Source organism: Ursus arctos, unplaced genomic scaffold (genome assembly GCF_023065955.2).
Source record: "Ursus arctos isolate Adak ecotype North America unplaced genomic scaffold, UrsArc2.0 scaffold_29, whole genome shotgun sequence".
Taxonomy (NCBI): domain Eukaryota; kingdom Metazoa; phylum Chordata; class Mammalia; order Carnivora; family Ursidae; genus Ursus; species Ursus arctos.
In genome coordinates, this window is record NW_026622974.1 from 3,664,410 (window position 1) to 3,680,786 (window position 16,377).

Consider the following 16,377-nt stretch of genomic DNA (forward strand, 5'->3'; position numbering starts at 1 on the left):
CGGCCCCAGAGTACCTGTACCCCCGTTAGGCCCTCCTGACCCCTGCTCTGCTAGAAAGATAGAGAGTTTGGGAGGTGGCATGATGGGGCGAGGGCTGAATGGGTGAGTGGATACGGGGGAAGGGAGGCAGCTGTGAGGAGGGTCGCAGTTTGGAGGCAGGTGGGCTATTCTGAGCAACTCACTTGTCTTCTTAGAGCCTTGATTTTCTCACCAACAAAATGGAATCAGGAGTAGTACAAGGGCCAACACGTTTCAGAGGATTGTGAATAAACAGAGAACCAGTGAACTTTCCAAACGGCCAAGGGCACATGTTGCTGGTTTCCACGACCAACCAACGTTGCATTGGGAATTTTCAATGTGAAGTCCACGGAGCCCTAGTTGGAGGGAATCTATGAACTGCCTAAAATAATGTGTAAAAATGCATGTGGGAGGCGTCCCTTGGGCGGTGAGGATCCATGGTTCTCAGCAGCTTTTTATTTTATTTTTATTTTTTTCCTGTCCCCCATCAGCAGCCTTTTAAAGAGGTCTGGGACCCTACGAAGTCTAAGACCCACGCACGGCGCAAGTCTGTCCCTGTAGTGTTTCAGACGAATTAGCGGAGACCCGTGGTGGCACAGCTTGTCCGAGGCAGTGCCAGAGGTGCGGCCCTGGTCCCCGACCCTCCACTACACCCCTCTGCCCCTCCCAGGCCAGGTGAGGGGAGAGAAAAGTTAGGAAGGTCAGGGAGGGGTGAGCGGCCAGAGGCAGAGCCCTAAGTCCTATGGGATATGGCGCCCCTGCTCTCTGTGTTACCAGGATGAGGGCCTCACAGGGGGAAGACAGGAGAAGGATGAAGCCCCAGGCTAGGGGAGGCCCCGGGAGGCCCCTCCTGGAAGCAAGAGCCGCTGAATAAGTGAGTCATTCTCCTGGTCTCCCTTCCCCCCCAGCTCCAGCCCCACCCCCACTGGGGAGACTCAAAGAAGGAAACACAGCTCTCTCTCTGACACTGTCGTGAGATGAACACTCTGGTTCTCAGTTTCGTCTTCTGGAAAAGTTGAAGACACCACGTCAAAGCTTTATGGAAAACTGTGAAAGGCCCCACACAAATGTAAGGTAGTCATCAGCCAAAAATGCAATTTATTGAGCAACTACTGACTGCCAGACACTGGCCGGGTGGTTTGACGAAATTGGCATAAATGTCACCGCTTCAAGAGGCCCGCCCTGGCCACCCGGTTAAGGGAAATCCCCTCCTCGCCCCCACCCTCCAGTTATTCTCACACTCCCTGTGCCTTTCCGTCCCACCACTTATTATCATGCGTGATGTTTCTGGGTGTTCTTTTTACCCCCTCTCTCCTCCACTAGACTTGCCATGAGCAGGAGTCATGTCTATCCATGCTAAGCACGGTGCCCACCACCAGCAATCCCTCAAAGACTTGTTAATGAACACGTGACTATCTCTGATCTTCACAACAGCCTTATTAGGGAGGTGTTATTATCATGCCCATTACACAGAAGAAGAAACTGAGGTTCAGAGAGTCAAAGAGTCTTGCTTAAGGATGCAGATTGTTATCACCAGACCTTAGCTCTGCTTCTTCCCCTTTAAGGATTTCAAGAACGAGAGAACCTAAGGGTCAAAAGAGAAAGTGTGGGCCCAGCAAAATGGCTCACCGGCTCAGCCACCACCCCGTGCTCAGCCTTCCCCAGCTGAGCTCTTCCCACCTCTCATCACGCCGAGGAGCTCCGAGTCATCAGTCCACAGCCACAGAGCTGAGGCCAGTCCAAACGGGCCCGTTTATTTCTCAAGCCAAGCGACAGCCAGCCCTTCCCCTCCCTCCAGAGCAACAGACAGCTGAGTCCGCACACCACTCCTCAAGCCGACACAGCAGATAAATTAGCGAAGACTTTTATAAAACATTGTACAGGGAAAATACATACATATATATAGGGCCAGGGCTGGTGTTGGGGTGGGGTTTGCGTCTTGAACACAGGTGACCAGATCCTGCCCCATCAGGGTGCCTGCATTCTCCTTCCCTGAAATCGCTCATCTGCTGTCCCCACAACCTGGTACCTGGCTGGTTACCTCAAGTCATAAAGGTCCAACATCTTGCCCCCAAAGGGCACTGCTTCCTGGCTGCCCCTACCGGCCTCCTCCTGCCTCCTGGATGGGCCACTCCCTGCCCTTCCTCCTTACCGAGGCAGCCTGCCTTGGCCAGGTCCCAGGAATTCGGCCTAGGGAGGGGACAGGGCAGACAGACTGAGGAATACTGTTTTCCTGATATGTGTGGGGAACATATGTCATCCAAACCAGAACTTCTTTTGAAAGCGGATGGGGGTCTAATTCACTGGCAAACAGGCATAAGCCCGCATTGCCCAGGCCAAGGACAAATAGTCACCCTACTGATAGGTCTCCCCTGCTCCGAACTGGCCCAGTCCTACCACTCGAGACTTTCCAAAACACACTCCCATCAGCAGCAAAAGCCTCTCAGAGCCCAGCGCCCCTCTCTGCTACCTCGCATTCTGCATCTTCCAGCATCTTCACTATGCAATTTAAAGCCTCCATAATATTGGGGACCTGTAGTGTTGGGATTGGGAAGGAGGGGTGGGTAGGATGCCCCCACAAATTCCCAAATGGGTTCTGGCTGCATTATAGGCCTTTGGTGTCAAGCCCCCAGGCCTTCTGGCTCCTTGGGCCCAATCCCTCAAATCATGGCTGCCTGGGTCTGAGTAGGAAAACAAGACTTTATCCTCTGTCTCCCATCCCATACTTGCCAAGTCTTCTCTCCCTAGGCTTCCCGGCAGCCGAAGTAGCTAAGGGCCAGGGACAGGGAAACGGAACCATCAACCCTCCCTATCCCCACACTTGACCAGTGCAAAGAACTCTGTTCCCGTACCTTCTCCACGCGTTGTCCATGACTATTCCTGGTCCCACCTCAATGTGCCTTCTATGCTAGGCACCCCAGGAATCAGCTCTTGGGGTGGCAAATGGTGGACAGGCGGAGGCTAAAGAGATCAACCTGCAGTTATCTGCACCCCTACCCAGATGGAGCTGGGCCTCAGCCCTTCAGGAGCACCGGGCAGACAATCAGAGCCATCTAGATGGATTCAGAATTAGTGCCCCACCCCTCGCTTTTAGAACCCGCTCAGTAGGCCATGCTTGTAAAACTGCTTTAAGTAAGTCTTGCTAAAGCAAACAGTACCGGATAGGGCAAACTCAGGCTTCAGGCCCTTAGAAGTTCCTCCTCCCTTTCCTCCTTCCCCCTCCCCTCCCCACGTGCAGACAGTCCACAGCCACACCAGTGCTTTGGGAAACAGAAGCCCACTCTTCATCTTTCCACCTCTTCTCATTCGTCATCTGTCTGTGTTTAGGTAACAAAGACTCCTCCATGTGTGAGGCAGGACCCCTAACACCTGCCGCATCCCTCCCACCCCCACAAAAACAAGCACCCAGATCGGACTCCTTGGAGTAGAGCTGAGAACACCCGGGGCTCAAGACGGGGCCTTCCGGTGGTTCCCCGAGTAGGCATAGGAGATGGGATGGCGGGTCCCAGGCCTCACGGTGAATGTGTTGATGGGGCTTCCATAGTGGGGGGTGCTGTGGGGAGACCTGGGATAGGGGAGCAGGAGAGAGGTAGGTTAATATTTGCAGCCAGTTAACCAACAGCCCTCCCATCTCCCTCAGGGCACAAGCGGAAAAGATGTGTGGTTCAGCACTGTGGTTATCTGTCCACACAAGCCCGGGGGGGAGGGGGGGATAGGGTGGGTCCACCAGAACTGATTCAACAGACACAGGGCTCCTCCTCCCAGCTAGGCTTGGCTGGCCACAGAATAGTGCCTAATAGCCTTCTGTTCAGAACTCTTCACTCCTAGCCTGGGTCTGGATCCTTCTCTGTGTTGTTGGGAAATCCCCATATGCACGCAAGGGCCACACCACTCTTAGCCTGAAGACCTGAGTCTCTAGAGAGTGGGAAAGAGGAGACAGAAGAGGGGGAGCTGGTGGGGAAAGCAGGAGGGAAGGGAAAGAGAGAACAAGGGAGCTGGTGGGAAATAAGTGAGCAGGTCAGGCAACCCCCCCCCCCCCGCCCGACAGCGCTCTTTCCAGGTTAAGTGCACCTCGTGTCCCTTTCTCTGCCCAGAAAGCCAGAGGAGTGAAAACCCAATGTCCCCCCAACTGGCGGCCACGGCCGGGTGGGCTCCTCTGGGGCCCGAGGGCAGGGCCCGCATTCACCCGGCTTCCCACCCCGGGCTGCGCTCCTCGCCCCGCCCCCAGCTTACCTGCCCGCCGCTGGGGTGAAGCCGTAGTCGCCGCCGGGCGCCTTGAACTTGGCCTCCCCGCGGGCGGCGCCCTCCATGGACAGCCTCCGCGCGTGCAGGCCTCCAGGGAGCGCGCGGCCCGCCGAGTTGACGCGCCGCATTTCCGGGCCTCCGGGCGGCGGCCCGAAACAGTTGGGGGAGCTCAGGCTGCGGCCAGTGCCGCCGCGGGGCTGCCCGGGGCTGCGGTGGGGCTCCCCGACATACAGGCGCTTCTTGATGAGCGAGCGGCCCCCGCCGGAGAAGCGCTCCAGGCCCCCGGCCCCGGGGTGGCGCGCGCCGGCCGGAAAGCGCGAGAAGCTGCGAGGCGCTGAAGGCTGCCCCAAGTCTGAGAAGTTGGTCCGGGGAGGAGAGCCCCGGCGCCCCAGATACTGGAGGGCCAGGGCCGGGGCGGGGGGCTCAGGGTCGTTGCTGAACTCTGGCGGCGGGGGGATGACCTCAAAGTGGAACTCCCCCTCGTCGTCATCGTCATCGTCCCTCTTGCAGGAAGGGGAAGGAGGGGACGAGAAGGATTTGGGCAGCAGGCTGCCCTGGGGGAGTTTGGAGGATGCCGGCCTTTCCCAGGCTACAGGGGCCTGGGGCTCCGCCTTTGTCCCGTTGTGCCTGAGGCTTGGCTCCGTGCCCTCCGGGTCTCGGCGGGGCTGGGACTTCCACTGACTGGGTATGGTGGCCTGTGCCGACGAGGACAGCTGGGCGTCCTTCTCAGGCTCCTTGGGCAACTTGGGGACCACAGTGAAGGAGTTGGGCCGGCCCTCATTGTGGAAGATGCTGTCAGAGCCTGCTTGGGGCTGGCTGCTGTGGCCACGGAGGCTCCCTGACAGGGAGGACCGGCCCAGGGCCAGCCCTCCTGGCCTCCCCTTCTGGGCCCTCTGCCTGGCCGCAAGGAGCAGAGCCATCGGGGAGCCCGGCTGCACCAGCTCCCCGGTCACCGGATGCCTGAGTTCATCGGCAGGCTGGGCTGAGGTGGAGGGCTTGGCTGGCTGCCCCTGGGGCTCCTTCACCTCCGAAGGTTCCCCTGGCCCTACAGCTGAACCTATGGCCAGCGGTGCTGTCCCCACAGGGACCTCTTGGCTGGGGCTTTTCTGGCTGTGATGGAGCTTGTAGAGAAACGTCACCTCTTCTCCTTGGGGAGATCTCTTTGGTGAGAGGGCTGGAGATGAGAGGGCTCCCAGTATAGGAGGCTTACTGGCCTCTGTGGGGGGCCCTTCTGCTTCTATCTGGCAGGTCGGTGTCGGTTCTTGAGGTCTGGGCTTCTCCCACTGCCCAGCTGGGACCAGGCTCTTCTCTATCAGACGGGATGATGTGGTGGGCACGCTTGTGGCTGCAGATGGTGTGGCAGGCCCGGGCACAGCCTTGGGTGGTGTGACTGGCCCAGGCGTGGCCTTGGGTGGTGTGGCTGGCACAGGAGTGGCCTTGCGTGGTGTGGCTGGCCCAGGCGTGGCCTTGGGTGGTGTGGCTGGCCCAGGCGTGGCCTTGGGTGGTGTGGCTGGCCCAGGCGTGGCCTTGGGTGGTGTGGCTGGCCCAGGAGTGGCCTTGGACTGAAGTGGTGTGGTTGGCAGAGGGGTGGTGGATAGCGGTGGCAGATTCTTGGCCACAGGCTTAGAGAAGTTGCCATTATCCCCCCTGTTTTCCAAGATTCTTGCCCCTTCTAGCTGAGGTTTGGGAGGCAGAGACCCGATGCAGGGCTTGGCTTCCTTCTCTGCTGACGAGGAGAACCGGGCCTCCAGCTCACTGCGGATCTGCCACACACTGGGAGTTGGGGAGTCTTGGGGGATGTAGTCCACAGGAGGGAGGGTTGGGCTGGTGGCAGCCCCCTTGTTGGGCAGGCTGCAGGGACTCTTCTCAGGAACACCTGGGAGGCTCTCCTTCTCTGGCTGGCCTGCGGGAGCCTCTTTCTCTGGCAGGCGGGGGCCCTGCTTGCCCTCCTTTTCCTGAGGGGCCACCGGGGGGCCTGCCCTGTGACTGAGGAGTCGGTCCTCCCTCCTGGAGCCACAGAGATAGGCTGCCAGCTCACTCCGCAGCTTTTCCATCTGGCTGGGTTCCCTCCAGTCCACGGGCGCTGAAGAGGCTGTGTCCTCTGGGCTGGGGGGGTTAGGGTTGGGCTTGGGAGCAGCAGGGCTGGATCTGCAGTTTTTTGTAAACCCAGAAGGTGAAGGAGCTGCCTTCTCGTTAGAAGGTAAAGAAGGGGCAGCTGGGGGGAGTGGCGGTGCAGGGGGAGGTTGTGGGGGTGCAGGAGGGGGAAGGGGAGGGGCTGGAGGGGGCGTCTCAGCGTGTTCCTTAATCCAGGACTGGGACTGGCCCAGCCTCGGGCTGGCTGGTGCTGTAGCCCTGAGCTCCCCTGGGTGGTCTGGCTTAGGGGCCCTATCTGGGTAGACCTGGGATGCGGGCCGGATGTGGAAGCTGGGAGGCACTGGGAGTCGACTGGGGGCTTTTTTGGTGGCTCCTTCTTCCTCTAGAGGAGTCCCCTGTGCTTCCTGAGCTGGGATGGATGAAGTCCTGATTGGGGTTGGGGGAGGCACCTTGAATGAGCGTGGGAAAGTGAGGTGGGGGTCTGGCTTAGGTCCCAGGAGACTCTCCTTTGGCTCAGCTGGGCTCTGGGGGGGGCTGGTTCTGGGGGTTTCTGGCTGCCTGCCATTCAGTGCTGCCTCCGATTTCCACTTGGTGACACCCCCAGAGGGAAAGAGGCGAGTCCCTGTTGTATGAGGAGATGCTGAGGGTGCTGAGGCTGGCAGAGGGGGTGGTGGTGGGGCTAGAGAGGCCAAGGGTGGGGCAGGAGGAATGAAGTCAGGAGGGGTTGGTGTGGATGGGGAGGAAAGGGAGGAGAGGGTGGCAGGGGGCCCCAATGCTGGGGGCGGAGGTGGGGCCATGCTGGGTGGGGGTGGGGGTTCCATCAGCAGGGGAGGCGGTGGAGGAGCCATGGAAGGTGGAGGTGGTGGGGACTCCTCTCGAGGTTGCGAAGTGTCTGGGGGTGGCCCCGGGGCTGGGCCTGGGGGAGGTGGGGGGATGAGTGGGTCCTGCCCATAATGCCCAGGCCTCAGGTCACCCACAGAGCTGTAGAGTCGGAGGTTGCCGTTCACTAGTGAGCTGGTACCTAAAAAAAAGGGGAGAAGCAAAAAGAAAAGTGGGGGCAATGAAGCCAACCAGCCTTGCCCATCTATGCGGGGCAGCACCCAAGAGAGTAACTGGCCAGCTTCAAGTCTTTCCTCCTGAACACCAGGTGGGGGAGCAGCACTGTCTCCCGTCTCCTGAGCTGTCCTGGGAGTGAGGCTTTCCCTTCTAGGGAGGGGCCCCTGCCTATCGGGCACAGCCCCTGGAGCCTGGACTGAATATTCTCTGCTTCACTCTTCTCTGCCCTGCTGTGTGCGGGGACTCCCTTATCCTCTGGCTACGGGGGGGTTGAGCCGATGGGAGCTGCCGGCAGATCAGAGGGTGGGGGCAGAGAGGCCAGGGCATTGACAACACCCCCACCCTGGCTCCCTTCTTGATGGGCCACAGTCACCAAGGGCTGCTTTTCTGTCCCACAGCTCAGAGATAGGAGTAGCTCCCCACTGCTCCTTCGGCCTCTGGGGCATCACCATCCACTTCGTCCCCAAACCCTGCTCACATCCTCGTATGTCACCCCTTTACTGAACACTTTGGTTACCCCCTTTGAGTTGCCATCTGTTTCTCACGGGGGCCTTGACTGATGCAAAGCCAGAAGGGCCGGGGCGCAAATCCCAGCTCTACCACTTACTCAGATGTGTGACCTCGGACACTCTAGGTAACCTTGCTGAGCCTGTTTCATCATCATTTTAATGGGCGGAACGCCAATGCTTTACCACATAAAGCTGTTGAGAAGATTCGTGAGGGAATTCACGTAAAACACCTAAAGGGCTGATCGCGGCGCTAGGCCCACAGTAGGCACTTAATGAGCAGTGACCGCTTTGATTGCTACCACCTGCACTTAGCTTTGCAGACTGTAAGACAGCAGAAGTGGGAGAAACGCAGGAAGTGTTGGGACCAGGGGCAGGGGCCTGGAGACCTTCTCAGTAGGAAGTTCGAGTGAAAGACCCGTAGGAGGGAGCAGGACGCACAAGCAACTCCTGCTTTCCAAAGACCCTGAATCGACCAAGAACCCAGCTTCACACCTCACAGAGAGCTTCTGGAAGAGACTCGGGACTGCAGGATAGAATCGGGGGAGGGGATGTGTAGAGAAAAGGTGACCTGAATACCCAGGTGCTAAGAGATGCCAAGCACCTGTGGCCCCAGCAGCTCACACCTCTCCCTTCTTGGACCTGGACCCCAGTCCCCCACCCCACAGGGTCTGCAGACCGCCAGGATGCCCTGTTATTTCTCTCTTAGAGGCACCTGTCCTCTGCTTCCCCTCCTCTGAGTTTCTAGTCGTGCGAGCACAGAGCATAGCAAACCTGGGGAATGGGAGCTCTGAAGGCTCCTCCCAGCTGTCTGACTTCAAGACAAAAAACACACTGGGGGTGAGAAGGAGAAAAGACTCACATTCATTTAGCTCCCAAGTGTTGGGGCATCTGGGTGGCTCAGTGGGTAGAGCATCTGCTTTTGGCTCAGGTCATGATCCCGGGGTCCTGAGATCGAGGCCCACGTCGGGCTCCCTGCTCAGCAGGAAGTCTGCTTCTCCCTCTCCCTCTGCCTCTCCTCGCCCTTGTGCTCCCTCTCATGCTTTCTCTCTCTCAAATAAATAAAATATCTTTAAACAGAAAAAAGCACCCAAGAGCTGTGATACAGCCGTGAAAACTAAACAAAAAAAGTCAACATGCTGGCCTTCCTGGAGCTTATATTTTAATGGGGCAATGAGCAAAGCAACGATACCATACCTGTGAACCAGAGCCGTATTAGCTGATAAGCAATATGTGGAAAACAGCCAGGAGGGGTGCTGGGGGTACAATTTGAGTAGGGTGGTGATAGAAGACCTCACCGAGAAGGTGACAGCTGAGCAACAGGGGAGTGAGGGAGGGAGACAGCAGTACGTATGTACAGGGGAAGAGCAGCCGAGGCAGGGTGAACGGCAGTGCAAAGACCTGGGGTGGAAATGTGCCTGGTATTGAAGGGCAGCAGGGATACCAGAACGGTCGGGGCACTGTGAGATGGGGAGAGAAAGCAGGAGGGGAGCCTGGGTGAGGCCAGATTCTGGCAGTCCTGGCAAGAACCTTTGCTTTGAGTGACCTGGGAAGTCACTGGCACCTTTCGAGCAGAAGTATGACAAGAAGTGACTAACGTCCCATCCCGGATTTCATTTGCTCCTCCAGAACTGGACTTGTGTTGGCCCCGGCTCATTTGCAGAGACAGAAGTGCAAAGGGTTCAGTGATTTGCCCAAGGAGCAAAGCCACTCCGTAGGGGAGCTGGGACTGAGAGCCAGGTCTGTCTGACTCCAGGATTCTTTCCACCGCTTCATGCTGCCCTTGCCCCTGTCTGGCCTTGGCCCTCACCACCCTTCCCCCACTGGAAGTGAGCCTTAGCCAGCCTTGGCTCTCTTCAACTCCCACCCACTGCAGCCCGTAGCCAAGAGGCCTGGGGACTCCGGCTTTATCGCCAGCTGGGGCGGTGGGCCGGATGCTTGGGCCGAAGGAGGAAAAGAAGATGGACAAGCCCCAGGCCCAGGGCCCTCTTACCTGTCACTTCTTTGTCCGCAAAGTCTGCTGGGACCGAGGGGGTGGGCACAGCCAGTCCGTGGTTCTCCTGGGCATTCTGAAAGATGGCAGAGAGAGCAGGGATCAAGGAAAGAGAGACGATTCTTAGGCTGCTGTTCTAGAAGGTTATTTTACTTCTCAAAAGTCAGCAGTGACCTCGTGAATACACTAAAACACAAAAGGGCGAATTTGGGGCGCCTGCCTGGCTCAGTTGGTTGAGTGTCCAACTCTTGATTTCGCCTCAGCTCATGATCTCAGGGTCATGGAATCAAGCCCTGTGTTGGCGTGGAGCCTGCTTGGGATCCCCTTTCTCCCTGTCCCTCTGGCCCTCCCCACCATAAATAAATAAAACCTTAAAAGGGTGAATTTTATGTACAGGTGAGTCTTGTTATTTGCAGTAGTTACGGTCTGTAAAGTCACTTCGAACACTGCATTAGAAAACGCGGAATCCACGCCCCAAAGGGAAATACAGGATTGGGTTCCTGCAAACCTCAGTCAAAGCATTTTCACCAACCGGTCGATACAGAACTTTATTTTATGTGTGTTTCTGTCCAAAGACACCTTATTTAATATATACCTGACACGTTGACATTGAACTCACGGCCAACAGCGCTGTAACTCAAGCCCGAACAAAGCTTATCTAACATACACACTTTTTCTGTAAGGCGCATCACAGCCTTCTTGCACTCTTGCACTTAGCACATCAGCACTAGGCTTGAGGGCCATTTTAAACAGTGAAACCAATGACAAAAAGCAAAGACATACAAAAAACACGGCACCAAAGAGCACAGGACCTTTATCTACAGTATGAGAGCTGAAGCAAGAGGGCAAAGTGTCTTGTTTGCTCTCAGCTGCGACCATATGCATCAGGTGACTCAAATTTTTCACAGCTCCGCCCATGTCCACGGTGCCTGGAGTATTGCTTTAGGGGGTTACAAATAAATTTCAGCGAGTAGGCGAATTTGCAAATACAAAATCCGCAAATAATGAGAGTCGACTGTCGATGAATGATATCTCAATTCAAACAGAACAAAACAAATCTGCCTTGCTCCCCCGTGCATGTCCACAAGTTAAAAGCCAAATCCATCAGCCTGGCCTCCTGTTCAGTCTTGGTTTTCATTAGGTATCTCCAGAGAGATAAATAAATTAGAAGCGGTGAACTGGAATATTTCTAGCACGGCAGATGCCCTTCTGATCTTAAGCCTCACAGACCATAATGTGTTTACACAGCTGTGGGTGTGTACATACTATTTTGCATTCTATTTTTTTTTCCAAATACACATTTCCATACATCAACAAAGTCCACACACCTGTGTTTTGAAGCGCTGTGGAGCGCTTTATGGTAGCTTCCAAGGTCCTCGACACCCTGGCCTCATACCTCCCAGCCCGCTTTTATTTCCCACTCACCCTGATAGACCCATCCCGCATCCTAGCTTGGCCGCCCCCCTCTCCGCTACCCTTCCAACCCATACATGGAGTTCATGTACATCCCTGAGGCTGCGTGTAGGTCAGGCTGTGCCCCTCCTCCCACCCTCTCTTTCCACCAATAATACCCCTTGCTCTGTGCTCTACACACATGATCTCCACCACAGCACTCCATGAAGAAGATGCTATCCCCATTTATCAGATGACATACTGAGGCTCAGAAATAGTTGGTAAGTTGTCTATAGTCACAGAATCAGTACGACCGCCCCCAGGTCTGCGGTGCTCACGTTCCTCGGTATTTTGCTTCTCTGAAATCTCTCATCCTTCCAGGGTGAGCGGAGCCCCTCCAGGAGGATGGTGGAGGCGACGGGGCTAAGGGCACTGGCTTTGGAGCCAGACCGCCTGGATTTGAATTCCGGATCTGCCACCTGCTACCTGTGGACTAGCAGCTGGTGTAGCTGGTTGCTCAGGCTCTCTGTGTTTCAGTTTCCCTGCCTATGAGGTGGTGATAAAAATAGAATTTACGTATTCTAGGGCAATCGTGAGGACAAATGACACAATACACAGAAAGCACTTCATTCCTAGTGTGTGGTGAATGCCCGTTAAGTGTGAGCCCACTAAGCGCTATTAGCAGGAGCCCTCACTGACCTGATGCTCTTCTTTTTAAAATTTTTAAAAAATTTATTTGACAGAGAGAGAGAGAGCACAAGTAGGCAGAGCGGCAGGCAGAGGGAGAGGGAGAAGCAGGCTCCCCGCTGAGCAGGGAGCCCAATCTGGGGCTCGACCCCAGAACCCTGGGATCATGACCTGAGCCGAAGGCAGACGCTTAACCAACTGAGCCACCCAGACACCCCTGACCTGATGCCCATCAGAGCAACACATTGCAAACAAGGGCCTCAAAGGAAGATGTTTGTTTGCTTGCTCGGTATTCCCCTAGTTCCTCCAATGAGATGCGGTTGACCTTGGAGCTCAGGGACTATGTCCTATGCGAATCCCCCAAAGCCGGACACACAGTAAGCCATGTTGTTACTCACTCATGGGCTGATGGCGCTAACTCTCAGGCTTCATGGCCTCGTGGCTTCATGTACAAGATGGGGGATTTGAGACAGGCGTTTCGAAAATATCCATGAGACTGGATTACCAAGGGCAGCCTCGGGAATTCTTCTTTGGCCAGTTGAGGGCAACAAACTACTCATCTGCTCGTTCTCGGAGAATTCTGACACTGGACTAGCCATGAGACATCGTCTTTCTCCTGCCTCTCAGTAATTTTTTCCTGCCCCTCCCTACTGGATTCACACGGCCAACACACACCTGTTCTTCACAGCTCTCAAACCCAGCGATCTGGACCAGGGGAAGGGACAGGGGCCAGCCAGTCCGAGGAGGGTCTCCCAAGACATTCTGAGATGCAACACACACACACACACACACACACACACACACACGCACACCCCACTGACTGTCTAATAAACCTTCATCAAGTGTACACCCGCTTTTGATGAGGTGGAGGCCAGACCTTCAAAAGCCATGGCTGAGACTTCTGCTTACTCTTTTGAACATAACTGGAAATTTAAAAGACATGGGGCCTCAGCATAGAAAGTCTTGGATTCCATTCGTGCTCTGAATTTTGCCAGGGGTATGACCTTGGAGGAGCAGTGGTGGCAGTGATATGAAACCATCACTTACATACCTACTGTGTGCCAGCACTAAGAGCTTCCCCTATGTGACCTCAAATCCCTTAACAGAGCCAAGCTGCTAACATAGGCCTCCTGACTCACCTTTTCTACCAATCACCCATTTTCTTCACTTACAAAATATTTCCTACTTGGCATTATGAGGATGAAATGAGATAATATTCCTAACCCAGAAAACCAGTGTTAGCTGAAGGCTTATGTCTTCCAGTCCTCTCTTCCACAAAGTTGAAAAAATTATGGACAATCAAAGCTAAGCTGCCTGGAATCCTAGAAGCATCTTCTGGGTCACCCTGGCTGCTTCAGTATAATTATGCGTGGAAGAGAGAGATGGACAGATTTTATGGGCCGCGGGTACAACTGCCCATCCCACCCTTTGATCTTCAAGAACTCTGGAACACATCAGACTCCCCAGACCACAGGATGGAAGTCTGTCTCACGAGCGGCCTTGGAGTGGGAGTGCAGGCAGAGGTCAGGCTTCTTAGGTTCTCCCCACAGACATGGGGGTCCCAGAACACGCCTGCCACCTCCCTGCAGTGGGATGCTGTGGTTCTCCACTGTTCACCACCCTTGGGGCATGGCCCGAAGTCCAGCCTCATCTGTTCAGGAGCTCCCAGTACGGAAGAGAACTAACCTTGTGTCCCAAGCCCCAGCTGGCCCTGCCCCTGCCTGCTCATGCCCACAAGTCCCAGCGTGTTCACTTAGCTGTCCTTTCCACAGCCATGTGTCCAGGCAAGGCAAATACAAACTCGTTTTCACATTAGTCCTAGAAAAACAGACCCAGAAGGTGAGCTCCTTTCACTCATCAGGGAGACCCAGGGAGCTGGCTTGGATGATGCCGTGTTTCAGTGGGCAAATGCACCAGTGTAGACGGCACCTGCCTCCATGAGTGTTGAATTCCCTGACCTGCCTCCTTGAGCCTCAGAGAACTGAGGAAAAGCCTCCTTAAGAAGAGGGCTTGCACGTGACCCCTAAATGCAACGTGTGATCCTGAATGGGATCCTGGGACACGTGCCATGAAGAACGTTAACTGGGGCAATTGGCAATGACAACATAAACGTGCATTAGCTAAAAGTATCATATAATATTAAATTCCTGAATTTGCTAGTTGTGCAGACAATGTCTCTGTTCTTAGGTTACACACACTGAAGTCTTTAGGGGTTGAGGGACTCAAGGTCTCCATGGTTCAGGAAGACACACTGTGTATATATCAAGGACAGAGGAAGCAAATAAAGCCAAATGTGCTGAATGTGGGTGAAGGCTCTAGAGAGTTCTTTGTACTAGTCTTGTAACTTTTCTGCATATTAGCATTGGTTGAAAGAAAAAGTTACTTAATGCCACTGAATTATACATTTTAAAATGGTTGCAATGATTACTTTTATGTTATGTGTATCTTACAATTAAAAAAAAAGTCAAAAGATAAGACCTTCGAAAGAGAAGGCACGAGAAAGCCTCAGAGCTTCTTCATTCGCTGGATGTCAGCGCCTCACACCATCTTTCTCCCACCGTCTCCAGTACTCCCAGTCTCAGCAGTAATGTTGGCAGTTGCTGATTTCCTAGCACTTACTCTGTATCAGGTGATCTTTCTGTGTTTTCTCTTAACTCATTTACTTTCCACAACAACCTGATGAGATTGGTGCTGTTACCTTTTACAGAAAAGGGCGCTGAAGCACAGAGAGGTTAAGTAACTTGCCCAAGGATCCACAACTAGTTATATATCCGTGTCTTTCCAGACACGCAGTCATCATCCGCACGCCCAGCTTGTCACCGGATTCTGCCAGGCGCTTCCCAGGTCCCTCTCTTCTTGCCACCCCTCAGGCTCACCCCTTCTTCAGTCCTCGCTGTCTTTTACCCAGACAGACAGATAGACCAACTACTGTCATTGTCTCCAGATACTTCCCTGGCCTCTGCCTCATTCCATTCTTTAAACCCTATGCCAGGATGTTCTTTCTGAAATGCATCTCAAAGCGGTTCACTTCCCTGCTCAGAAACCTTCCACTGGTCCAGAGGCCGAAATTCAAGTACCTTCACATGGCATTTGAGACCTTTCATAAGTTGTCCCTTCGGCAGTTCCTGCCATCTTCTCCCCACCTTCTCCACAAACCCTGGGCTCCAACTAGTGGTTCTCATCTTTTTCCCACTCCAGTGTCCGTGGGGACCGGATTCACTCACAAGCAAGTGGGCTCCTTGCAGCAGGGACCCCCAGTAAGCCAGAGACACCACCCTTCGAAGAGACTCTCTGGAGGTTCTGCGGGTGGGTGAACTGGCACAGAATGGACAACGCTACAAGTTTGTTAAGTGAATGAACTCCTGGATGAGGGAAAGAGGGGAAGAAAGAATACAGGAGAGATGGAAACCCTGTCTGTGTTCTGGAACCAGCCCTACCACCAACAAACTCAGAGCAAAGTCACTTGTCTCTCTGGGCCTCCCTGCCTCTTCTGTAACCGCTTGCCCAGGGTGACTTCACCCATCGTGCTCTGTGATTCCAGGCCCATAAGGTGTCCTGCCAGTGACTCTGCTCACCCTGTGCCTCGTGCGGTGGCCTGGGCACTCGGGGCCAAGCCTCCATGGCAGGGGTTTAGGACAGACGTAGGCCGTCGTCTCCAGATCGGTCTCTGTCTCCCAGGAGGGGAAGAAGCAAGTGGGGTAAAGGAGGAGTTCCTGAAGCTGCTTTTCCAGGAGCCACAGGGTGAGGCCCAGCTGACCTCAGACAAGGGCCTTTGCCGCGGTCGGTGGAGGAGCTGGCGGTGTGCCTCCCTGGGCGCGCTGAGAAAATGACAGAGCCCCGTGCCCTGGGGCGCTGCCGACAGGGGCTGTCGGGCGCCTCAGACAGGCTCAGGGGAGAGGGGTGTGTGGCCCTTCGAAGATGGCAGCCCACATCAACAGAGGGCCACACCTACCCGTGCGCGGAGAAGCCAACCGAGAACAAACGAGCCTGTGAGCACCGCCCCCTCCCAGCCCCGGGCCCGCGGGCGGCAGGCCATGGCCACGCCCCTCCCGGCTGACCACGCCCCCGGCCATGGCCACGCCCCTCCCTGCTCAGCAGCCTCAGAGCCTTGCCTGCTTGGAAGCCTGGGGCAGAGTCCAGCCCGGGCCCTGCAGGGTGGGGCCCTCCACCTGAAACTGGGCCTCTGCCCCTCCCTGTCCCAACACCGCGACAACGCCTAGAAGCTCTAAGATCATTGATCACCTCACTCACCCTGTTCACACAGGGTGCAAGCAGGCTCCCAGCTTTATACAAACCATCACAGCCTGATATATTGGAAAGTTATCAGCAATGATTATTTGCTGGGGAGGATGGGGGTGGAGGCAATTCCAAGAATATTTATATTTA

At 55.3% G+C, this 16,377-nt stretch overlaps 1 protein-coding gene across 1 annotated transcript in view; it reads right to left on the reverse strand.

Moving 5' to 3' along the window:
- Nucleotides 1–1,108: 1,108 nt before the first annotated feature.
- CUNH6orf132 (chromosome unknown C6orf132 homolog) overlaps nucleotides 1,109–16,377 on the reverse strand; it is a 32,700-nt gene continuing 17,431 nt past the window's right edge. The window contains exons 3-5 of the mRNA XM_026507449.4: nucleotides 9,913–9,988; nucleotides 4,252–7,378; nucleotides 1,109–3,583 (exon numbers count right to left, since the gene is read on the reverse strand). Of these exons, the coding sequence (XP_026363234.2) occupies nucleotides 3,466–3,583; nucleotides 4,252–7,378; nucleotides 9,913–9,988 (3,321 nt within the window). The 3' untranslated portion in view covers nucleotides 1,109–3,465. The remainder of the gene's footprint in view (nucleotides 3,584–4,251; nucleotides 7,379–9,912; nucleotides 9,989–16,377) is intronic.